The following is a 26850-nucleotide window of genomic DNA, read 5'->3' on the forward strand; positions in this document are numbered from 1 at the left end:
ATATTTCAACCAATTTTGGTATACATTTATCATATATACATATGAAGGTGTTTACACAATAAAGACCCCTCACTGCTAAAGTCCTGAGCACCATACATTTGTCAATTTTTTTCCGCATTTTACCTGAAGCTGGTGACATCTTGTAAGGGGATGTATTTCAATTTCCTCATGTACATATTGTTTTATGTTGATACTGTTGAGTTTACTAGTGATCCGACTTTCCAGATCACCACCCTGTGGTTCACCCTCCACTGTTGATAAGATTGTCATGTACTATATCAATGCATGTTATTGTGGAAATGATGTCCTTAAAAATCTTCTAGACTTTTGTATATCAATCACTTGCTTCTGTGAAAATTCTCGGATGGGATGTAAAATGATAAATTCAATATTTACATTATGTTTATTATATATTTACATTATGTGTATTGTATGGAGGAAAATGCGGTATCACAAGGAACCTGAAATCAACACATCTGTATGAAATCAGTATAAATGTGGACTTTTCATTGCCTCTCATTGTTCTTTCAGGGTCTGGAGGCCAGTGCCCGCTACATGTTGGCTCTGATAGCAATCTGTGCTCCATATGTCCTTATCTTTATTGTCAGTATTTGGAGGTCTCTTTTCGGAAATCTTCCCTTCCCAGGAATGCGAAGTATACTTGTGGTATGTATTACAGAACATCCTGCAACATTATAGCTTTTCTGCTTTTTGTGCCCCTGCTATGAAATGACTGAAGTATATAATGTTACATCTTCGCAAGCCAAGTGTCCGATTCACTACCTCTCATCCCCCCCTTGGCGGATTTAGTTGCGACTGAATTGCCATCCAACGGATCGAGCGAGTTATCGTTCTTGATGAAAACAAAATCTAACCAATCAGATAACGCATTATAATTTCTGTTACATGTGTATGTTTACAAAATGGAGTTGACAGTTGAAAACAATAAAATTCTTTTTTATTTATGTGTGCATACTTGCTTGGACGCCTATGCCACCTTTGTGTTTAAGGCGTAAATCCCATATCAAAACAAGTCATTCAGATTTCAGCGTTTCTACTTTTTGTTTTTAGATTGTACTCAATTTTGCTGAGTTCAGTTTATTCCAGCACAGACCGTCCTTTGTCGTCATTTTAGTGAGGTACATGATCGATTATCTGGCTAGAAGTTGATCGTAAAACCCGAAACTTTCTCCGAAAATTGCTGTCTTTGTTTTTGACACAAAATGTCATGGCAAAGGCGACAACACGGGCTAGACATGGGGATCGCCATTACTCAAACCAAACTGTATGTATGGCACGATTTGATTGGATGCCTTGGAAAGCCGAAGCACGATATTTTGAAGTGTCAGAAATGCGACTAAATCAGCGAAGGGGGAGATGAGAGTAAGCGAATTCGACACTTGGCTTTCGAAGATGATAATGTTACCCCATTCTGTCCTTCCTCCTTCTGTCCTTCAATCATAATTCAGTCTCTGCTCATTGTCTCTGCTAATAATGCACATATTCAGCTGAAATTTGGTATATAAATATCATGAAAATACTTTGGTTATGATTGAATACTTTTTGGCGGAGTTGTACCCGTTAGAACTATTTCAAACAATTTATAGTTTGCACTCGCTATTTCAATGACAAATGGACATTTTAACTTCAAATTCAGAATATGAATACATCATAAGAAAGTGTAGGTCAGGTTTGCATATGGTTCCAGTTAGGCATTTTTTGGCAAAGCTATTTCCCCTAGACTTTTTTAATTGAAATATGGGATATAATTATGTCCTAAATATGCAGGTAATGTTCATATTTGGTCCCAGTCAAATAATTTTTGGAATAATTGATCCACTTGGATTTGAAAAATTTCAAACACTTAACAGCTTCCACTCATTATCTGTCATACATGTACATTTTGAATTGAAATTTTGGAAAATGGTATTTTATGAGAATGTACAGGTGAAGTATTTGTGTAAGTCTGGGTTGGAAAACTTTTGGCAGAGTTATGGCCCTTGGATGGGGCATTCTGTTACTCGGACACAGAAAGAGAGAGAACTATTATTAAAATAGAAATAAAAGACAGAGAACAGACTAGGAGGGAGGAAACTTGTGCATGGTCTGGTTCTCCACAGAGAGAGATAGGTCGTGGGAACTATAAACTTGTGCATGGTTTGGTTCTCCACAGGGAGAGTTAGGTCGTGGGAACTATAAACTTGTGCATGGTCTGGTTCTCCACAGGGAGAGATAGGTCATGGGAACCATAAACTTGTGCATGCCTTAATTTCCAGTTGATATGTGATTAATTTTTTTAAAAACACCAACATTTATTATTAAACGGTTAATATTAACATGGAATGCCATGTGTAGTATTTTTGATGTGTTGATTTTTAGGTCACCTGAATCATTCAGGTGACCTATTGCTATCTGTTTTTGTCCGTCGTCGTGCGTTAACATTTGAACATTTTCAGCTTCTTCTCTGAAACCCCTGAACCAATTTCAACCAATTTTGGCATATAGCATCTGTGGGTGGAGGGGAACAAAAATTGTGAAATTCGTGGTCCCTGCCCCCCTGGGGCCTGAGGGGTGGGGCAAAAACCATCAAAATGAGTGTAATTTTAAAAAATCTTCTTCTTTACTCCTGGACATCAAGAAGCCAAACTGTGGGCATAATTATAATGAGCGTTGAGCCCTCTACCAAAATTGTGAAATTCATGGCCCCTGGGGCAGGGGTTCTTGTGTTAGGGTGGGGGTCTATTGGTCATATAGTGAAAGTGTAGAAATTCTTTGAAAATCTTCTTCTCTGTCTCTGGGTATTAAGTAGACAAACTAATAGCATGGTAATGATGAGCAAGGATGCCTCTTTATACCCCCCACAACTTGTTGTGGGGGGGGGGGGGTATACTGGAATCGGGTTGTTCGTCTGTCTGTCCGTCCGTCCGACTGTAGACGCAATGGTTTCCGGGCTCTAAAGCATTATCCTTTCCACCTACTGTCACCATATCATATATATGGACTACCCATGGGATGAAGATGTTCCCTATCGATTTTGGGGTCAATAGGTCAAAGGTCATGCGCACTGGACATCGAAGTAGCAACACTCAGAAAAGAGGTAGTTTATACTTATTACCAACACCCTTTGGGAGATTGAGGTAAGCGGGGGGTATTCTTAGTGAGCATTGCTCACAGTACCTCTTGTTAAAAATTGTGAAATTCATGGCCCCTGGATCAGGGGTTCTGGTGCTAGGGTGGGGCTCTATAAGTCATATAGTGAAAATGCATTATTTCTTTGAAAATCTTCTTCTCTGTCCTTGGGTATTAAGTAGCAGTCCACGTAAGAATCATGCAGAAGGTGGCATACTGATAATCTTGGATTTTCATGAAACTTTCCATAACTCTTCATAATAATGATATATGAAGACATGCAGAGTAAAAACATTGTGCATCAATGGTTGCTATGGAAATTAAAGCATTTGTGTTTCCATAGCAACCACTGTATTGGGTTTTGTAAAGTGCAGAAATACATACTTCTTAAAATTTGTATAAAAATGAAAATAATAATTTTTCAAACATAATGATAATTTATTTAGGTGAGGTAAAGGTTACTTCAATATAAAAATGTACAATACTAATGAAATACTATTATATGGTATCTGTAGAGGACTTTGGAATAGGCATTGTTTTAATATTTATCAATTTTCTGTAAATTCGACAATTTTAAGGTATTTTAAATACATATTACTTTAGTTATCCGAAAAGTGCCAAATTTTGATACATATTTTCTAAACAATCAATACTAAGTGTACTCAAAATAAAAATCAAAAGAGTCGGAAATGCACATAGTAACGGTTGCTAGGCAACTCTTTCAGGCCCATTTCCAACACAATAAAACAAGAATATCTGCAATATATGCATTAAAATTATTCTATTAACTGAAAATAAATACAAATCATATGGGTTCACTTTAGTTTATTGACATTTCAGACCAATTGGAGAAATCAGACTTAAACCATATCACCATAGCAACTGATTTTCCTTAGCAACGCACATAAAATTTAAAGTTGTATGATTAATTTGCACTGGAATGAGAACCTAATGCAAATATACCAATATATGATTTTCTACTGATATGTTGAATCCAATGAAGACATCAGGTTTAACTATATCACCATAGCAACCAATTTTCCCTAGCAACAAGCAAACATTTGAAACTGTACAATTCCAATTGCCTTCAAATGAAAATATAATACAAATATATCAACATGTAATTATTTACTGACATGTCGGACCCATGGAAGACAATATGTTTACACATATCACCATAGCAACCACTATCCCTAGCAACACTTAAAATATTTATTTGTACAATGCCATTGCACTGAAACGAGTATATAATTGAAAAATATCACCATATGAATCATGATTCTCTACTGACATGCCATACCCATTGAAGACAATGAGTTTAATTATATCACCATACAATTCTCTCTCTCTCTCTCTCTCTCTCTCTCTCTCTCTCTCTCTTCTACATTCATGCTTGAGTGAGTCTCTCTTTATGTACAATTTTGCTGCAAGTAAATTTTCCTGGTACTCCTCGAACTATGAAATCTTGTCATTATCTGGTTTATAGGCTTCCATGCTTCTCAAAATTCCTATGAGGATTTCAAACCATGCAGTTCCATCTGCAGCCAGATTGTGAAGTCTTTTTAAGCTTGTGATGCAGGACAAGTAGTTAAAATCCTAAATAACATGGCCCTTGAAAGAGGATGAAATAAGTTTCTTCACAACAGGACTGGTAAATTCATATATGTACAATGGTTGAATGGCAGGCAGTCCCAATTTCTTGTCGAAAGGTTATAAGTTGTCTACTGTGAAAGTGCATTTCTTTTGTACTCAATGATGTTACCTGAAAATAATTTTGTTGGATCAGAGACATTGTTTTTTAAAAAAAAATGCACAATGTCAAAAATGCCTATTCATTGAAACAGATATTGTCCATAAATGTATGTCAGTTGCTATTAAAAATTTATTTTACATTGGGTAATCATGGGATGTATTTTTTCAGAGTGCAGTGTGAGTTATTTCAATGAATGTTAATCATATCCATTGGATGAAGACATAATTTGGCATTGTTGATAATTTATTGTGTACCTGATAAAAAAGCAGGATTTAAAGAAGTCTAGTGCATGCTCCAATATTTCTTTATCCATCTTCCAACAAATATGCTTCCCCTTTTCCTGAAGTACAACACCTATTTTGAAGAAGAAGAAAATATATAACATATTTCGAAATTAATTACAACTCATCATTTGTTGTCAAACAAGGTGGTCTAAAGACATTGAACAATATTTCTAATATCATGATTGATTCGACCTTTGATTTTGTGGCCTCAAATACCATCAAGAGGCTCATGGGTTGCATTGCTCACCCAAGTCATCTTGACCCTGCTGTAGTGATTTTTAAAAGATTTGTTTCCAATCGTTATTCCCATGAACATTTTTAACCCTATATTGCGACCCAAATCTAGGCCAAAAAGTTGCCATATAGCCTACTTGAATTCACATATGGGGATGCCTCAAAACCAATATGACTAACATGATCTTGCTGTTGTTGAGAAAACATCTTTTTTAAAGATCTTCTTTCAAGCATATATGTCCTATAAATGTAAATTATGATTCATTGAGTAACCATAAACCAAGGGTTCATTTTACTGAAGGGAAAAACTTCAAATGAACTTAGGAATGTTGGTATTATGATATGATTTAGTCTGGCTCTATGACACTTACACTGTCTTAAACACTTGTTTCAATCAATTTTCTGAATAGTCTAATATAAATCTCAAATTATGTTTCACCCCTATCCCTAGGGCCCAGAATTGAACATACAGAAATTTGAAAACCTGTTCATGCATGCATATTGATATGACTAGCCTAATCATGGTCATCTGTTATTGAGATGAATATTTTAAAAGATGTTCCATACCCAAATAAAACTTAGATCAATTATTGTGCCATTCCCTACTTTCTAGGACCACAATTTGAACAAACTTAAATTGTGCAATATCTATGGGTTTAACCCGACTACTAGTAGTACCTGTCTTTTATGAAGATTTAATATTAAAAAAAAAAATTCCATTATACTTTGATCTCCTATGGTGATAATGATTGAATCTACACTATGTTAAGGAAGCTTACATGTAAGTTTTAACTTTTCTGGCCCAGTGTTTTTGAGAAGATTTAAAAAAAAAAAAGAACCTCCCACCAGACCTGGGGTAATGGTAATGTGTAATGCATTGTCATCATTACATTTTTAAAGAAATGGGGTGTAATGTGTAATGCACCCATTTTTGAATTACAAGTAATTGTAATGTAATGCATTACTTTCATAAAAATACCAGTAATGACCATTACTTTTCAATTACATTTGAATTACATATCATTTCTTATTTCATGAAATAATCTAAGTTTTTCTTTTCAATGAAAGTGATTAATAATTTTTAAAACATGATACATTAAAAATACATTCTTTAAAATAAAGACATATTTCTTTTTTTAATGTGTTCATTCAATGGTCATTTATGAATAATTCAATTGATTTTTTAATGGAAATTTTTAATAAAAAGTTATGAAATCAATTGAAGGACTTTAGGTAAATATTTTAAATTTCATCTATGTGATATGAAATAAGATATGAGATCAGAGACATAAATAACATGTTACTTAGTCATGTAAATACAAGTATTGCAGGCAAAGCTTTCAGACCAGAACGTTGCTCTCTGAATGACAATACTTTTGAAAAAATGCAACTATAATGTGTAAAATAACAAATATACTTATTCACAATCTGATGTAAAAGTTAACTTCAAATAAATTGTGTTCATAAATTTTCTTTGTATTTTTTTTTTTTTTTTTTGTAATGTAATTCGTTACTTTAGCAAAGTAATTGTAATTTAATTAATTACTTATATGAATGAAAGTAATGGTAATTGTAATTGCAACGGTGAAAATTCCAATGTAATTGTAATTTAATGTATTACATTTTAAAGTAATTGACCCCAGGTCTGCCTCCCACTATCTATGCCTTTTGTTGATTACTGTGGACATTAGCTTTCATGGGGATTCAATTTATACAAATTGTGGGGTACCTTTATCCCTCAACTTTCAAATCACAATGAAATACACAATTTATAAAATGATTCAATCTACAGAAACCATATTCATGATATTAGATCTCAACTAAAAATCTAGATAATCCACAAATTGGAATGATTCCATATTTCTTGATTATCCCCCCTTTGAAGGAAGCATGACCCTTCATTTAATTTAAACAAGCTTGAATCCCCTTTTCTCAAGGAAGATTTTTGCTAGATTGACTGACAATGGCTCAGTGGTTGTAGAAAAGATTAAATTTTGAAAAGTCTACAAACAGATGGACAGACAGACAAAAGCTCACTAAAATGTTCAACTCAGGTGAGGTAAATAGGATAATCTGCTCTGTTGTTTATCAGTATGCCAAGTTTGTTGTCAACCAAGCAATTGGTGTGACTGACGGGTGCAAACTTAATTAATATTCCAACTCACATATACAGGACAATATAACAACCTGAACAATACATATATTACATGTAAATATATGCATGTGTATATTTACAATGACAACGGTTTTTCATTTTCATACATGCAAAGCAGATATTATGATGTATACCTTTAATGTTGTTACATGATTTTGCATGTATTCAAGTCTGACCCATTCAAGTTCTAATTCTAGGAATCATGTCCATAATCTGTTGTTTGTTGTATGGCAAGCAAGTCATGGAATCTTCTTGGAATTTCAGTGAATAGATTCCTTGTATACTGAAATTTAAGTAAATATATTTCATTCAATGAAGCTGAACTACCAACTATCAATTTGTGGTGATGGCAATGATCTCGATACCTGCTGAGGTGTCAATAATTCAATTTTCAATCAAGTTCACAAGTTACCAAATTATGTAGACAACAAGTATAACAGACATTATGATCACAGAAAAATGGTGATCAGGTAAGCTATAGACTTTTGGTTAAAAGACCTGTGCTAAATCATTACATCCGATACATTTTTGCTAATAAGAAATATTCATTTAATTAAAAATTATGTTTGAAATTGTTCATCTTATGCAAAATTAACTAAAATAGATCCTTGAGGTCTTCATATTTGATGTGATAAAAATTAGCTAATGAAGAGCACTTTTAATATGTATTTTCAAGTATGTGGGTTGTGATTGGATTTTAAAAAATGCATCTATACTGGTAATATAAGAAAATTAAAAGAATTTTGATATGGAATCAGGTGTCACAAATAGTGTTTCTTATTTTAATTATTATTCCATGGCTAAAAAACTAAAAAATCATTAATTTTGAATTCCCACTGTGATGACATCATGATTAACAACTATGTGGAATCAACATTTGTACTTTTCTCAAAAATCAGATACAAAAAGGACTCACAAAAATTCATGGGACTTGTGAATTTTCATGGGATTGAAGCTGCTCATAAACCATGAGTCTGGGGCTTATCTTTAAAAAGCCCTAGTAACAACCCTGATGTGTTATGAAATTTGAACCTGCAGTACATGTGTTAGATTAGAGTTGTGAGGATCAAGATACTCCAACATATCACCATATGGCATATGTCATTGACTTGTCTAAACAATGTGTAACTGTTGACCCACCAGGTTCAGTAATCATGGGGTGGGGTTGTTGAATCATTCATTGAAATAACATGAAAAAAGAACAATGATTCATTTAATAGTTTCAATTTAGCTGATGTGTTTTGATTTTAGCCTATGAAATAAAAAGTTACTTTCAACCACTGGTTGGTAGAGGGAAAACAGAAGTGTTTCTAAAATGGCCTACATTTTAAAGTACATGTATAATATTTTTTACATATAGTTTTGAACTTTTCACCCCCCCCCCCCCCCCCCCCCCCCCCCCACACTGATACTATTCATTCATTAGTCGACAGATTATTTATGGTCCAAAGCAAAAGAATGATTGAAATAAAGTATGGTGAAATTAGCTTAAGTAACCAATACACATTTATGATTTATTCATATAAACTTACCTGCACCGCCACCCATACTGGCCACAGCATTTTCCCACAAGCATGTTGCTCATCCCGAATGTTATGATATGTGCCCATATCCGGTTCGTATATCCAATACAACTGACCGAGTGATCTGGTAGTATTCCACATCCACTCCAAAGAACTCTGATGATATGAAACAACCCCGAAAAAGTCCAACGTGTAATTGTGAAAATAGACACAGGGGCAGGTGGGCCTTGCGTCATGGATTTCCCGCAATGTGATTTGTTTAAGGAGCATAAATATCTAGCTACCGATTTCTTATAGTCATTCACATAAACTGTCTTTGAAACCTCTTCACATGGAGTATTTGTCCATAAAGAAATGTTTCAAAACGGCATCGTCTGTCTTCAAACCGCCAACTCGTATGACATGTTGTTATGTTTCCCCAAACAATCGTATCTTTAACACTAAAGAGTTAGCAAAGGGAGATAATAAAATCGTCAATCTGCTAGATCGTACGTAGTTTTTAAAAATCTGTAACTAATTTGTAAACATGTTTCCAAATGATGTTTGTTATTTCTTTTACTGTCCATATTATTTACTTTATGTATATATTAATCTTTAATGACAGAGTGTCCGATAATTAATTTTAATGACCATTTTCATTAGTGCTCTTTATAAAGAAAACAACGGGAAAATATTTTTGAAACCGAATATCCTTTCAGTCGATTAAAAATCTTAAGAAGGATTCAAGGTGAAATTTTTTATTGGATCAAGTTCAAAACATGATTTTCTTCAAAATTAGCCATTTTTCAAGAGATTTTAAATTTATAGCTGTGCCACTTTTTTTTCATTCTGCATGATTCTTACGTGGACTGCTACTTAAGTAGACAAACCAATAGCATGGTTATGATGAGCAAGGATGCCTCTTTCAAAATTGTGAAATTCATGGCCCCTGGGTCATGGGTTCTGGTATTAGGGTGGGGCCCTATTGATCATATAGTGAAAATGCATTTTATTTCTTTGAAAATCTTCTCCTCTGCTGCTGGGTATTAAGTAGACAAACCAATAGTATGATAATGATGATCAAGGATGCTTCTTTCAAAACTGAAATTTATGGCCCCTGGGTCAGGGGTTGTGGTGCAAAGGCGGGGCTGACCACATAGCTATTCAATGTTTCTTCCATCCAAAAGTAAAATTCTTATATTTAAACACAAACCTAATTCAAACATTGGAAGGTTGTTACATGATACTCAGGTGACCTATAAGGCCCCTGGGCCTCTTGTTATAATAAATAACTTAAAAATAATCCTTGGCAATTTAGCAATGATTTTGTACTCATGAATACACAGTACATTGATAGGGGGTGGATGGATCACCTAAGCATTAGTGTTTTGATATGTATTTCATGTATACCATCTGACATTAACTCTACAATTTTCAAGTTCTGAATAAAAATGTAAAATCATTCTTAGCTCTAAATAGAAATTTGAAATAATTCCAAATCAGTTTGGAGATCAAGAATGTTGTACCTGTATGATAACTTTGCAAAAAACCAAAAGCTGAAAATGCCTCATGAAACTTGAGTGTTAGATATTTTTTGACAGTGTGTGGTTATAGAGATTCTCCATTCCATTGGGCTGTGTTTACTGGTGTTTCATATCCTCCCGGACATTGGAGCAGTACAGGGAGTGGGCCTGCTAAGTGCGGTGGTCATCATTCCAAGCTTTCTCAAACCAATCTTTTCCAACGAATTGGACTCGGAAGATACAGAAAAGAAAAAACTCTTCAGAAATACTCTGAAAAAGATGTTGTTTTTTGTTTTGGATTTGGTTGCTTTCTTTGTTCAACTGTCTGCAATTCCTGTGCTTATTGTACCTTACACCCAGTACATTCATGGCAACAAAACCCACACAGTCAACGATATGAAATTAGAAAACGGAACTATTGAATCAATGGAATCTGGATTTACCATGGATGGTGCAGTTGAGAGTGTGAAAATTGTAGTGGCCTTGCTACTTTGCTCAGTCTCTTGGTGGGAAAATTTCATTGATGATAAAGTGTGTTGGAGTAAGAAAGGTCGTATTAAGCAAGCTTTCTTTAAGCTGAAATTTGACTTGCAGGAAAGTAGAGCCTATATATACATGTTTGTATCCATTTTTAAAATTGCAACATCAGTGATATTTGCCTATGTTCTGATGGAAGATCCATTGACTTTTGATGTTGTAAAAATTACTAATACTTGGAAGACCTTCAACAACGCGAAGCTGTACTCGGACATTCTTGCCCTGGTTTTGTCTGGCTTTCTGGGATACTATTTGGCCTACACAGTATGCAAACTTCAGATGCAGAAGTTATCCTTCTCCATCCCATGCATCTTGTCCACCCCAGTCGCCATGATTGCATTATATTTGGAGTGCAATACAGATTCCAACTATATTTCCTCCGTCTCCGCTCACAGTTTAGAAACGAGCTGTGATGATGACCTTGTTAAGCCGTGGTTCCATCTCCCTCTAGCAGCGCTGTGGCTGCTCTCTTTGTACTGGGTGGGGCGTCATATATGGTTTCCAAGACAAGAAAGACTGGCTAAAGTTGAACGGTAAGGATAATGCAACATAATTATGTGTTTTTTTTCAGGGTTGCAACCTTCAATTTCTGAATTTCGATCTCTCAAAGTCTCGATTTCTCGAAGTTTTATCATGGTTCATTGAACTTCGAGTTATCGAGAATCACCTGTATTTTTCAGGGTCACAATGCATATTGTTTACTTCATATTATATCGAATTCTCATACATTTGTCATATATTGAATGTTTATTTTAGAAGATAATTAGTGTAGGACAATATTGAAGGTAAATGGAAGGACACATTGCATGTTTCCAAAGTGTACAAAATTGTATGCATTTTGTCTTTCTTATGCTTATAGTAATTCTGATAGTTCGTTTGATGAAATATTCCAATAATTAGCCACAATACTGATTTAAATATAGGACCTGGTTTCAAAAAGTCTCATTAACTAGTTAGGTAGTCACATGGTACAGTGACATCATATGCGACCTTCTTCAATCAACTGATAATGAAAACAATGTTAAATAGTTTAAAAAACTCATGAACAACATTTATTTCGATGCTGACAAATTTCCCAAATATATGTTTTAGCCACCAGTGCATACAAATGTAGCAATGTAAATACCCAAATGTAGTGAGGAAAATGAGTATGAAATCGACAATTGTGAGGAAATTAAAAGTTTACACGAGTCGCTGTCTAAACACTATTTGGTAATGTTATTCCTTTAAACATCTGTAATTGCTGTTGTTTTGTCTTTTTAAATAAACAGTGCAATTAATATTTATTTTTGGATTATGTTACATTGTTGACAATTAGGCTTACTGTCATGGGTGCATTTCAAAAATAAATAAATAATAAAAATAATCAAATTGAATGTGGAAATCACAATTCTTTATTTTTATAAAGCAATTTTATTATCATTATTATTTTGGAATTGTGATCTACACATCGTTATAGGAAGTGGGAGCATGGCATTATACTGTGCTTGCAGGTGTTAAAAATTCATTTGGGAAAATTGAAGCATTTTTATTCAATTCAAAATCAGGAAATGCAATATTTTAAACAATTGAATTTTCAGATATCTTCTATCTTTAAAATTTTTGTAAATCTACCAGTTGGTAGAAACTAGGAGCACAAGTTATATGTTGTTTCAAGGTAAATGGTCAGTTGGTACGAGTTTGTTTTGAAGACCAGAACAAACTGCATATGCTGTATAGTCCTAGCAGTGTTTATAGCTTCAATATAACTATTTTCTTGCAGTTTATTTGAGTCTCAGTCCAACTACTTTTTGAAAAAGTATATGGACAAAGGCAACTGGGTTTTTTTTATGGCGAAGTCCTTGAGCCGACAAAAAATTATATTGTCTTTTTGCATGCCCTAACACCTTCGAAAACTTGAAAAATATCAGTCTAAATCCTTTCTACTGACAGCTAGTACATCCTTAATCGTCACAAAACACCCTGCTGCATTGTTATTTACAAGCTGTTAACGTGATAATTTGCTTGTATTGTCATTAAATCTAATCTGTTTTATAAAATGATATACGTCACAGATAATGGCGCGTAAAATATTGAAGTAAATTTGCATATCGTAAGATTTAAATTTTATCGCTTTCAAACTAAAACAACTACGCCAAATATTTCGTTTTAAAACACATTTAAAGTAGTTTTAGGCATGAAAAGAATTAATTCTGCTGAAAAAACAAAAAAGTTTAGAAACATGCGATGTGTTCTTTAAGATACAGGTTTTGAGGTACTTTCCTCAAATTCTAATTGTTTTATATACAGGTTATTTCTCAACCCCATGTACTGTGGTGTTCTCCTGGAGCAGCACCTAGTGATGAACAGAAGGAGGCATAACCGTCGAGTTGTTACACACAAGTCTGAGGACGATCAGATCCTGTTCAAGTGAGCTGATCCCAAGACTCAAAGCAAAAATATACTATTAACCTGCAGAGTGATCCCAAGACTCAAAGCAAAAATATACTATTAACCTGCAGAGTGATCCCAAGACTCAAAGCAAAAATATACTAATAACCTGCAGAGTGATCCCAAGACTCAAAGCAAAAATATACTAATAGCCTGCAGGGTGATACCAAAACTCAAAGCAAAAATATACTAAATATAGATCATGAACTGCAGGCTGATCCCAAAAGCACTAAATATAGATCATGAAGTCTACATCATTTTATTAGGGCTGTTCCATTAAAACATATGAGGTACCCGGGGAAGGCACTTTAAAATTTGGGTAACCACCCATAGAAGCAAAAAAATGTAATGAGGGACCACTCACAGAAGCAATTTTAGATAGTGCGGCACCACCCATAGAAGTGAAATAAATGTGAAATACACTTTTTCTTTAAATTCAATATGTATGAATGACTATTTATAACCCCTGATTAGAGGTCTATTTTCATATGTTCCCAAGCATGATAGTAAAGAGAAGAGTATCTTGGGTGTCATCATCATTCAAATAACTGGCCATCAATGAAACTTGATCATATAGAACCATCAATTTATTTTATCAAGACTGTCTTTCTTAAACATGATGAACTAAATTAATTTTATAAGTCTACATGTTCATAAAAAGTCTAGTATTGTAAATGTTCAAAAATAACTATTAAAAGTTTTAAAATTGACTAGTATTTTGAGTATTAAAAAATAAGAAAATGTGTCTCTTTACGTAAATAAAATGATATTCTATGTTTCTTAGTCAATATATAAATTTACAACCTGCAACTTAAGATTTGTGAGGCTCTATTCTACCGTTTTCAACAATTTCGATAAATTCCGATTTCTCGATTCATATTTGTGCGCCATGTTTGATGTACTGAAGTTTCAACTTCCGATTGTCAAGTCATTTGCATATGTCATATAAAGTAGTATTTACATCAATGGACAAGTATGGAGGCGAAAGCTATTTCGTCGGTATTGAAAAGGTTTGAATTTAATATCAAGTCAAAAACCGAACAGCAGAGTGTAAATTCTTTCTGCAACAATATGATTTTCCTTTCTTTGTCGAAGTGGCTCAAGTAACTGCATTTTCGCGCCGATTGTCAATGTTTAGCTTTTTCATTAGATCCACCAACGAGATTTCGCGATAACAAGCATGGCGGAGCAGACGAAGAATTTTGCATGCTGTACATTATATTTAATGAAAAACACCTTTATTAGACATGCCTGAGCACAAAGTTGGTACTACTTTTGGTGTAACTGTACACAACATTTGGGACTAATACACAGTGCAGAGTTTATTATCGGTTATTCATAACATTATTTTGCACCATTACGGAGATCCTATGGAATTGTAGCCTCATCCCGAAAACGTCAGAATAAAAAAAAATTGGATAGGGCTACATTATTGCAGCTAGAAAAAATCAAAAACCGTTTCAATGGACCACGAGCACGTTTCGTTTTCCATTTTGGACAAGGGAGATAATCCTAATTTCCGGTCGCTATAAATTTAGAGTCAAACTGGAAACAATAACCGGATCGCGGAACCTCATTGACCGAGATAAAATGAAGACAGAAAACGGCGTTTGTTTCACATTCTACTTTCAACCCTTCTCTTCTCTTGTTGCATTCCTCTCAGTTTCGGTAAAAAATAAAGATTTTATCAAAACAACCACCCACAGATGCAGTTTTCTGGCAGTAGGTACCCACAATATATGCAATTTTCTACCAATGACAAGCACCCATAGATTTTTTTTAAATTGCCGTCCCCGGGTACCTCATATGTTTTAATGGAACAGCCCTTATGAAGTGATCTTGAAATAAAGGCTCAAATGAGCTTTTCTGATCCAAATTTTGTTTGTTGTTGTTTTAGTCGTAAGTTTTTGTACTAATTAAGACTTTCAAATTCTCCAGGCTTGGATTTCTTGGGGAAAAAATATCAAAACTTTGTGTGTGAGTTTTTAGGTCACCTGAATTATTCAGGTGACCTATTGCTATCTGTTTTTGTCTGTCGTCGTGCGTTAACATTTGAACATTTTCAGCTTCTTCTCTGAAACCCCTGAACCAATTTTGGCATATAGCATCTGTGGGTGGAGGGGAACAAAAATTATGAAATTCATGGTCCCTGCCCCCCTGGGGCCTGAGGGGTGGGGCAAAAACCATCAAAATGAGTGTAATTTTAAAAAATCTTCTTTACTCCGGCTGGACATCAAGAAGCCAAACTGTGGGCATAATTATAATGAGCGTTGAGCCCTCTACCAAAATTGTGAAATTCATGGCCCCTGGGGCAGGGGTTCTTGTGTTAAGGTGCATGGGGCTCTATTGGTCATATAGTGAAAATGTAGAAATTCTTTGAAAATCTTCTTATATTGGTTTTATCTAAGGAGTAAATAACCCTTTTCTTTATGATGTCTCAGACCTAGGTTTTTTAAAAAGGATTATTGATTGAACATAAAAATGACACATGTACTTCATGACCACATAACTATTCAATGTTTCTTCCATCCAAAAGTAAAATTCTTATATTTAAACACAAACCTAATTCAAACATTGGAAGGTTGTTACATGATACTCAGGTGACCTATAAGGCCCCTGGGCCTCTTGTCTTTTATTTGAATTGTCAAAATTTAGTAAAATCTCAGACTTAAGTCCAAGTTTTGGCTTGAAATTGTTTTGAGAAATCCGGGGCAGAACCACTTGCCATTTCCAACCAAACTTGAACCATTGAGCTAAATCTAAGCAACCTTGCCAAAAAGCATCTTGGGTAAAAAGGATTCAAGTTTGCATGTTCAAATGAAGGGCTATGCCCCTTAGAAGAGCTAGCTGATCATTACAAAATGGTGAAAATACAGTGAATTGTTTAAAAATCTTCCCTCTCAATAACTACGAAACCTGAAAAGCCAAGCCTTGTACAGTACCCGCAACGTTATTCTTGACATGATAAACGATAGAACACGATACACGCACGATAGGATTGGATACACGCACGATACGATAGGATACATGCACGATACGATAGGATACACGATAAACCTGATAAACGATCTTCACGATAGACCTGATAAATGCAAAACACGATAAACGATCTTCACGATAAACGGAAAACCTGATAGAAATGTTGTAAATTTAGAAACGATTTAGACAGAACGAAATTTCGATACCTACAACATAATTACATTTTGTTGATAATAATATTGAAGGATTTCAATGTTCATTATATACCTACATTACGGACAACGTGGATTTCTTGTTTTCCGCGTTCTCGCGATGGGAAAAATCTAACACGGTAATCTATAACCCCGTTCTCATTCTCATCGCGGGATGGCTATCAGTTACCTGTCCCCGTCGCGGTAATATTTGTTTAAAACATTGATCAGTTTTGTACCATATAATTTCTTTAATCCACTGTCGTACTTTTTTTTTTTATTATTTATGTTTTTTTATGCCGTCAAAGCTAAAATAAAAAAAAAAACCTAAAATATATACGGCATTGAATTCATTATTTGATATCTATATGAATTTTCTCAGCCAATGATTCAAAAACTTATATTGTCACCTAATGTTTAATTTATAAATTATACAGGAAATTAACTTAATGCATGTAATATAATGTAGTGATATCATGCTTCAGTAGCTCTCTTATGCTAATGTATATTACCTTGAATATGAAATAAAACCAAGTAATATTTTGTGTGTAGCAAGGAGGGGGTTAATATTTTGCATCAAGCTCTAATATCACGGCTCATTCAACATCTCAAGTTATTTTCATAACGACCGCTTTAAAAAAATCAACCGCACTACACCTGTTAGATATTTTTACACTATGAATGATAATTGATAGTCATAAGTAATTGGAACATATTTATTTGAATTGATATTTTGTTAACAAAACATAAATAAACTGTTTAAAAAACAAACAAAACCGGGCTTGCTTTAAATTCGCAATTTTGAAACGCTTAGTGTGTAAAAAATTTAAATAATCATCAAAACCAACATAAATTTCCAGTATCTATACGTACGACTATTGGTACATGTGTACATGTACAAGTAAAAAAAAAACCCAACGATGACAGCGGAATCGTGCCCAGTTGAGCAGAATTTTGGGGGATGCAACATCCTTGCACCCTTTTAAAACTTAATATTCTAAATGTGTGAAATACAATGTCCCCAAGAGTGTTAGCTGTCCAAACACGGGTGATACACAAAATCAGATATAAGGACGCGCACAAGTTCAGCAGTTGCTATATAAGTAGCATACAGGTGAAAAAAATCGGAAGAAAAAGAACCATTATTAAAATATACATATATGTGATAAACAATGTAATTTACTGATTTTTTCTTTCAAATCGGAACTCCCTATTTTTCTGTTAGTGTTAATTACAAATAATTGTTTCTAGACAAACAAATGTTTATGAACTTCATATGAAGGAGCTTTCAGATTTACTGTCCTCGATTTGCTCGACAGACCACTGCCTACTTTCCAGACTACTTAGAATTAAATTGTGATAAATTTTCACCCTCTCTGGACAGACGAATAGCTCTTCTTCTGCCTTAAAATTGACAACTTTATGTTCTCCTTCAAATATACCGTCTTTCCTCGATTCCTAAAAATAGCTTCTTTAACAAAACGAATAAAGGTTTCGGAAAGTATCTTACTTTTTCATTATAGATTTTATATACGATCCCGATAGTTTCCGAAGCTACACGATAAACGATTTTCATGATAAACGGAAAACCTGATACATGCAAAACACTATACACAATAGACTTGATAAACGCAAAACATGATAGAAAACGGAAAACCTGATACACGATAGGATAGGATACATGCACGATACGATAGGATACACGCACGATAGGAATGTCAAGAATAACGTTGCGGGTACTGTATAAATGCTTCCATACGTAATGAAAATTCAAGTTTGTTCAATCCATGAACCCTTAAGTCAGAGTGGGGCCACAGTAGGAGTTCAAAGTTTTACATGAATATAAATGTGTAGGAGAATTCTTTAAACTGTTTTTCTTAGGAACACCATGTGAATCTTAATTGTTAAATTAATATACAATCATTGTCAAGTGTAAATTTAATTCTGTTCATACCATGACACCGAGGCCAGGATGGAGACAACTGGATTCAAAGTTTATGTAGCAATAAATAGCAAAATTCTTCATAAGAATCATAAGGGCACAATTTGTCAAATTAATATGCAAACATATTCCTATAGGTTAGGTTCATATTGTTCATACCATGACCCCTAGGGCCATGGCTGGGTCACAATATAGGTTCAAAGTAATTTTCGTGAGAGAAAAAAACCCCAGTACAATATGTCCTATCAATTTGATACATGTACATTGTATGTAAGCATCCTTATGTAGTCAAATTAATATGTAAACTTTTTTTTGTAGTGTTGATTCAAATTTGTTTCCCATAATCTCTTGGGCCAAGGCAGGGCTACATTAGGGGTTCAAAGTTTACACTGGAATATATTTAAAACTCTAAAGTGCGATGGTCACTCCAAAGTGCGATGGTCATGCCAAAGTGCAATGGTTTAAATGTTAACATTATGGATGCCAAAGTGCGATGGTCACGCTAAAGTCCGATAGTGCTGTATTCAGTAACGATTGTGACGTCATTCTTAACGTCTTTCAAAATAAAACCAAAGAAATGCAACGTCAGTTTGCACCAACGAAGATTCTTTCTGCTGCAGTGCTGACACCGACTACTTGGGGATGTATTGGAGGAAGGCACGGGTGATTAAGATTGACATGGACGACAGCAACAGCAAAGTTTACACTGTTGAGGATAGTGAGAACGGCAAAGTACATTTGTTGTCGAACCATCTACTTTGCCCAAACATTCTTTAATTCATGATCATTTATTACTTGTGACGTACACGTAATAAATTCCTGGGGGTATGCTATAATGCAAAACATTCTATACAATTTTGCGTTGGAAAATTTTGTGTTTAATAACACGACAACTAAATGGTAATGAAATAAATCCTTATCCCTTTTTTTTGTGCATGGAGTTTGCACTGATATTTAGGTGAAACAACACACGGTACAATCTGTACCAAAACACTGTGTTGTTTACAAACCAACGGACTTCGGCGTGTCCCTCCATCGCAATTTGGCACATTAGTATGTACCATCGGACTTTGTCAAGTCGACACAATCGCATTATGCCGTAATCGTTTCACACCATCGCACTTTGGCGTGTCAGACCATCGCTCTTTGGCGCATGAGTGTGGACCATTGCACTTTGGCGTGTCACACCATCAGGGTTTGGCGAAGACCATATCGCACTCTGGCATGACCATCACACTTTGGAGTCCCATCGCACTTTGGAGTCCTATACATATATAGGGAAAATATCTAATGATTTTCTTTTCAAGAACAGCAAAGGTACAATATATCAAATGAATATGCAACATCCTAATTTAGGATTCAAATTTGTTCAAACCATGACCCATTAGGGTTTAGTGGGGCCGTAATAAAGTTTCTCTGACATAGTGTAAGTACTTGTATGATTTATTTCTCCATGTTTTCTTCTCAAGTACAAGAATTGTGCCATCTATCAATTTTTAACTTATGCATTTGCCATCCATTTTCATGTGTGAATTCAGTTTGATTCAACTCATGTCCCTGAGGTGGACCATTGTAGGGGTGCAATATTTAACATACATGTACACTTGTATACATGCATGTATAGGGATTAGATATTTTACAGAATGTATATGGGGTGTGTGTGTGTGTGCGTGATATTCTATGTACATGTACTTAGGGATGTAATGTTACATGTTTATACATGTACATGTAGGTTTTTGATATTTTTACATGTTTATAAGGGTAATAATATATAAGTACATGTACCTTGAAACATGCAGTAGCGTGACCTGGCTTATATTGGAGCCACTGTCAGTGTTTCAGTAAAATCTTTGTATCAGTAAGGTTGTTCAGGTGAGTGATGTGTCCTTGGACCTATTTGTTGAATTCATTAAAATCATATTAGTACTAGGGATCTAACCACTATTATGTTAAGAATTTTACAAACGAGGCTAAATGTCTGTTCTTGTTGGTGAAGGTTGACAAAGGATGACCAGAAAATGGGAGTCAGTGAGAAAACTAATGAAATGGCCAAAGAAATCCCGCCCATGATATATGCCTGTGCAACCATGTGGCACGAGAATCGTCTGGAAATAGTCCAGATCCTTAAGTCCTTATTTAGGTAATCAATTGTTGATTGCTCATATAAAATAAATTGTTACTTGATTTATAGATTGCAGATATTGTATACCTATTTCCATAAGTAGTTACATCTGTTGATTATTTCATTACCTTTTCAGAATGGATAAAGATCAGTTTATGAGAAAAGAGGCTTATAAAATGGCAGGATTTAAGAACATGCAAGACATAGAATATTATGAATTTGAAGGTACACATGGCTTATAGAAATACAAAAAGAGAATACTGTATTATGATCAATAACAAAACAGAAGTGAATGTAAATATCAAAATTCAATGCCCATTTCCTTCTAAAGGAACTTAATTAAAATTGGCTTTCAAATAGGAATGCTTTTAAATTTATGAGGAAATGTTGCTTTCTACTTTTTAGCCCATATTTTGTTTGATGATGCATTTGAATTAAATGATGATGAAGAAATGGTACCCAATGGTTTTGTTAGATTATTCGCCTCACTGATGAATGAAGCTGCCAGGTAGGCCTTACAAATTAAGGATAGATTGTGATATATAAAACCTTTGTAATATAGATAGATTAAATTGTGATATATAATGTGGATAGATTGTAATATAGAACATATGTAATATAGATAGATTGTGATATGTAATGTGGATAAATTGTGATATATATAACGTATGTAATATAGATAGATTGTGATATATAAAGTGTAATATAGATAGATTGTACATGATATTTAACATGTAGTATAGATAGATTGTGATATATATAACATGTGTAATATAGATAGATTGTTATATATAATGTGTGTAATGTGGAGGGATTGTGATGTTTGACAAGCATAATATAGATAGATTGTGATATATAACATGATTAATGTAGATAGATTTTGGTATTTAACTTGTGTAATATGGATTAATATTTAACTTGTGTGATATGCATTGATATTTAACTTGTGACAGACTGATATAGATTCATATCTAACTTTTGTGATATGGATTGATTAAAGGTATTTCCGTATGTATAGATGTCAAAATTAGAGCTTAATTGGTACAAGGAGCACACATCTAAAGTTATTTAATGAATTTTTGTATTCTTGCAGTGCGATACATTCCAAATTAGTGGAGCTGCCCCCTCCATTCATTATTCCATCCTGCTATGGAGGTCAAGTGATTTTCACAATGCCAGGTGGGAATTTAATTTACACACATCTCAAGGACAAATTGAAGATCAGACACAGGAAAAGGTGGTCACAGGTGAGGCGGGCACAACAAATTGAAAAATAAACCCACAGAATTTATATAAAAGCACGGAATTTCAATTTGTGTTTTTCAAAGATATGATACAGTACAGGCCACGAGTATTCCCTGAAAAACACAGCACCCCCATGGACCACAAGTCCATGCTTCACTGTGGGCCTAGAAAAAAGTTGGTGCCTTTGAAGTTGTGATTTCTGTGCCAGACTTGAATCCGAGAGCCCTCTGTGTAACACTGTGTCCACGGAGTGTCACAGTGTGTTTTCACGGTGTCACACGGAGGATAAAATTTCATTCATAATATGTGCAGCATATTTTTCTTACAAAATACTAATAAAATATTAATTTTTATACCCCCCGCAAACGAAGTTTGGGGGGTATACTGGAATCACTTTGTCCGTCTGTCCATCCGTCCGTTTGCCCGTAGACGCAATTTGTCCGAAGTTTATTTCTAATACCGCTGGACATATTTCATTCAAACTTTATGCACATCTTCTATATATACTAATGTCATTTATTTACTGACAAAATCAATGACAAAGTAAAGTTGGCATAACATAATGATCTTTAACAAAGTGAATATAAACTAAAGACTAGAAGAGTTGACTAGGGATTTGCAATCATACAGCCTAAAATGTGCCAAATAGTATTCATTGTTTATATTAAGCATATTTTTAATATTTCATGTACTGCTGTACTGTAGAATATACACTTCTGCATTCACATTGATTACCCTGTAGATAATGTGAAAATATCCAATGTGCTTGCATTAAATATTTCCCATCATCTTATATGCCCCGCGGGGGGTATTAGTCCCATTAGGACAGTTCTAGTTTAAATCAAAATCTATATTCCATGGGTGATTTTAAAGTGTCTAAATAATTAAATTTGATGCGAAGTAAAATAATGCGCATCAAATTAATTCGAATTAAATAGCGTTCACACGGCGGTAATATTTAATGCGAAGTAAACTAATGCGCATTAAATTCGTATGCATCTCTAAATTAAAGGGGCAGGAAATGAATTAAAGGATTGACTATATTATTATTTTTATAGATCTATATTTTAATGAATATTGGGTAGATACAGAACTTATTGTTCAAAACACTAGGCCTATGTAACTGATCTTCACACGAGGAGTTTTGTTGTGTTTATTTTTTTATGTTCCCAAGAAATAACTTGTTATTTCCTCTGACGACCAACATTCATTCTAGACAATATATTGCTTCTTCATGAGCCCAGTTTAAAAAACATCGGAATGTCTCTTTCACCATTCCACTGAATATTGTTGTGACGTAATTTTTAATTACTAATACGTATTATAAGTCTACTATGACGTCATATGGTATAAAAAGCCTTTAACAATGAGCGGCATATTTGTTTTAAAAAATGTAAAAAAGAAAATCATATTATCACTAATGTAAAACATTTTTTGTCTTATTTAAAAGCAATTCCTTCCATATGTATTGCTCATTATGTCTATGTAAATTTAACACAGATTTACGCCTGACATTATCTAATGACATGCTGTTTGTACATGTTTTTAGTAATTATTATCATTTTGATTAGTTTTTCGCACAAATCTAACATTAAATATATATAGCTGACCACGGGTATGATGCATGTGACCCAAATTTGCCATTAGGCATGCGTGTATATTTAATGCAAATTAGCTTCGCTTTGCGTTCACATGGAGCTAATGCGAAGTAAATTTAATTCGCATTAAATCGCGACGTATATTTTAATTCGAAGTAAACTAATGCGCATTAAAATCTCCGTGTGAACGCGGTTCAGATTTAATTCGCATTAACTTACATTTAATGCGAATCATATTCTTCGTGTGAACGAGGAATAAGATGATTTATATCTTCAAATTATCTATTTTGTAGATTTTTAAATAATTTGTAATTTGTGGAGTAATTCTTAATCATATTAATTATCGTTGTTATTGTTATGATTTGTTGATTTGAATGAGGGTATCATATCAATACTGATGTTTGAAAGTTCTAAACTACTGAGATAGACTGATTTTTTTTCATCAAACTGACGTTTCTAAAGCTCAGAACTACCGATTCACGATGTTTTGTTTTTATTGTACGGTTGCCTATGAAAAAGGCGCATACGTGATACTTACATTACTTAGAGTATTCGCACTATTCGTGCCAACATTCTGTATATTTTTTAAAGTATGAGAGGGGGCATATTGACTTGGCCAAAATTCAAAAACAAAACAATTACAGCAATATAATTGTGCTTTTGTCCGAACTTCAAAACCCTAAATCGTGTACATGTGTGTGGGGGAGGGTTAACTCAAATGTTAAAATCCAAGTTTCAATGTCATTTTTATACGATCTGATATAGACACGGTGGATATTAGGGACTAACTTTTTAGACAAGGTGGTCTTCTTGTGTATTCAAAATACATGCACCTTGCCGCGCTGTGTCCACAGTGTAACACGGACCATTTACACTGTGTGTTTTCCACCGTGCGACGGGGAATACTTGTGGCCTGTACTGTATATGGATTGTAATCTTTTTGTCCTTAGACTAATGTGGTGTGTTAATATTGAGAAATGATTAATAAACAGATTATTAATACCAATAAATGAAGTTTTGAAATTACCATGACGATTTGTAGCTCTGACGTGTACAATAATTATTACAGATTGGAAAGATTTTTGTTTTAATGCATATCAATATCACACTTCCTTGATTTAATGTGTATAAGGTGAATGACTGTACACTTTCTTGTGTTAATGTGTATGAGGTGAATGAATGACTGTACACTTCCTTGTGTTAATGTGTATGAGGTGAATGAATGACTGTACACTTCCTTGTTTTAGTGTTTATGAGGTGAATGACTGACTGTACACTTCCTTGTGTTAATGTGTATGAGGTGAATGACCACTTCCTTGTTTTAATGTGTAGGAGGTGAATGACTGTACACTTCCTTGTTTTAATGTGTATGAGGTGAATGACTGACTGTACATTTCCTTGTTTTAATGTGTATGAGGTGAATGACTGTACACTTCCTTGTTTTAATGTGTATGAGGTGAATGACTGACTGTACACTTCCTTGTGTTAATGTGTATGAGGTGAATGACTGTACACTTCCTTGTTTTAATGTGTATGAGGTGAATGACCACTTCCTTGTTTTAATGTGTATGAGGTGAATGACTGTACACTTCCTTGTTTTAATGTGTATGAGGTGAATGACTGACTGTACACTTCCTTGTTTTAGTGTGTATGAGGTGAATGACTGACTGTACACTTCCTTGTTTTAATGTGTATGAGGTGAATGACTGTACACTTCCTTGTTTTAATATGTATGAGGTGAATGACTGTACACTTTCTTGTGTTGATGTGTATGAGGTAAATGACTACACTTCCTTGTTTTAATGTGTATGAGGTGAATGACTGTACACTTCCTTGTTTTAATGTATATGAGGTGAATCACTGACTGTACACTTTTTTTTTTACAGGTTATGTACATGTACTACCTACTGGGGTATAGAATTGTCAAGGAATGTCAAACATTGGTCCTGGATGCCTTGGAAAATGCAGATTTTTCCAAAATTGCATCATGGGATGAAAAAATCAAGACTGTTACTGGTATTGCGGGGAAGAGCGAGATTTTTCAGATACTGGATGAAGAGGTCTTATTTAGGGTTTGTATCAGTATTATTATACACACTGCAAAAAAAATTTTGACACCAAATATGTCCGTTCTTCTCTCTGTCCTTCTGGAGACATGATTGTCTAAGGGACTAACGCATGGCTTCTTCTGAAAATTTGCAGTCTTTACTCACCACATAAAGATATTTTCATCATGATTGGACAATTTTTAATTTTTCTTCATTTCACAGGTTCTTTTTCTTTTTCAACTTTATGGACTTGGGTCATTTTGTTCTAGACTTTGTAATGACACGCTCTCTCACAGAGACTACTGCAACAGTGTAGGTGTTCATTGGTATGTCCGTTCGTCTGTTGTGGAGATGATTTTGTTCAAACATTTTGTAAGAGGCTAGTCATAAAATACCTACATGGATTTTCCTGAAAATTTGAACACTCTATTCACACCATGAATATTGATGAATATCAAAGTAAGCAACCCTGTTGACCGATCACACCAGTGCTGTGAGCCCTATATTTTGATCAGATATTTAGTCAAAATTGGTGTGTAAAAAGGGCTTACCAATTGGTATGAAACACATCAGACAGCATTTGACTCAATGTCAGGTTGTATTAACGACCATAGAATTTGCGGAATGCTAGCGCTGACTTAAAATGAGACTTTTGAAACCCCTGCAACATCAGCTTGTTTGTCAATAGCCTGTATTGATTTAAAAACTGTCCTATTTTATATTTGATTGCAGTTCTCCTTATGGATGTGCATGTATTTTTAAAAATGATATTTTCACAGTCTAAGAATATACTTTCTTTTTATGATTGTACAGTCATGTATCTAAATGATATTATCGCAGGCTGAGAATACTTTCTTTTTATGACTGTACATGTATCTAGTAAATGATTTTATCGCAGGCTGAGAGTGCTTTCGTTTTATGACTGTACATGTATTTAAATGATATTTTCACAGGCTGAGAATACTTTCCTTCTTGCCCTGGATGGGGATGTCGATTTCACTCCAGGAGCAGTCAGATTACTGCTGGACAGAATGAGGAAAAACCCCAGGGTAGGAGCAGCATGTGGTAGAATCCACCCCATCGGCAGTGGTAATTTATTCCTATTTAACTTAACAAATAATTCAGTAGCCTTATATAGCACACAAGGTAGGTTGAAGGTCATTTATGACCCACAAGTT

General features: G+C 34.4%; 1 protein-coding gene and 1 long non-coding RNA gene across 9 annotated transcripts in view; one reads left to right on the plus strand and one right to left on the minus strand.

Moving 5' to 3' along the window:
- LOC125645600 (uncharacterized) overlaps window positions 1-26850 on the plus strand; it is a 106971-nt gene that overhangs the window by 50471 nt on the left and 29650 nt on the right. For all 8 annotated transcript variants that reach the window (XM_056140286.1, XM_056140290.1, XM_056140288.1 and 5 more), the window contains 9 exons: window positions 532-666; window positions 10659-11650; window positions 13407-13526; window positions 20656-20799; window positions 20918-21006; window positions 21187-21289; window positions 21875-22028; window positions 25511-25696; window positions 26626-26761. In XM_056140286.1, the coding sequence (XP_055996261.1) occupies window positions 532-666; window positions 10659-11650; window positions 13407-13526; window positions 20656-20799; window positions 20918-21006; window positions 21187-21289; window positions 21875-22028; window positions 25511-25696; window positions 26626-26761 (2059 nt within the window). The remainder of the gene's footprint in view (window positions 1-531; window positions 667-10658; window positions 11651-13406; window positions 13527-20655; window positions 20800-20917; window positions 21007-21186; window positions 21290-21874; window positions 22029-25510; window positions 25697-26625; window positions 26762-26850) is intronic.
- Window positions 3547-10001, minus strand: LOC125648116 (uncharacterized). The gene is made up of 4 exons (XR_008795910.1): window positions 9088-10001; window positions 7690-7838; window positions 5137-5236; window positions 3547-4891 (listed from the first exon to the last, which is right to left on the minus strand). It is a non-coding gene; the product is annotated as an uncharacterized LOC125648116 (long non-coding RNA).

The sequence above is a fragment of the Ostrea edulis genome, chromosome 6 (genome assembly GCF_947568905.1).
Source record: "Ostrea edulis chromosome 6, xbOstEdul1.1, whole genome shotgun sequence".
Classification (NCBI taxonomy): Eukaryota; Metazoa; Mollusca; class Bivalvia; order Ostreida; family Ostreidae; genus Ostrea; species Ostrea edulis.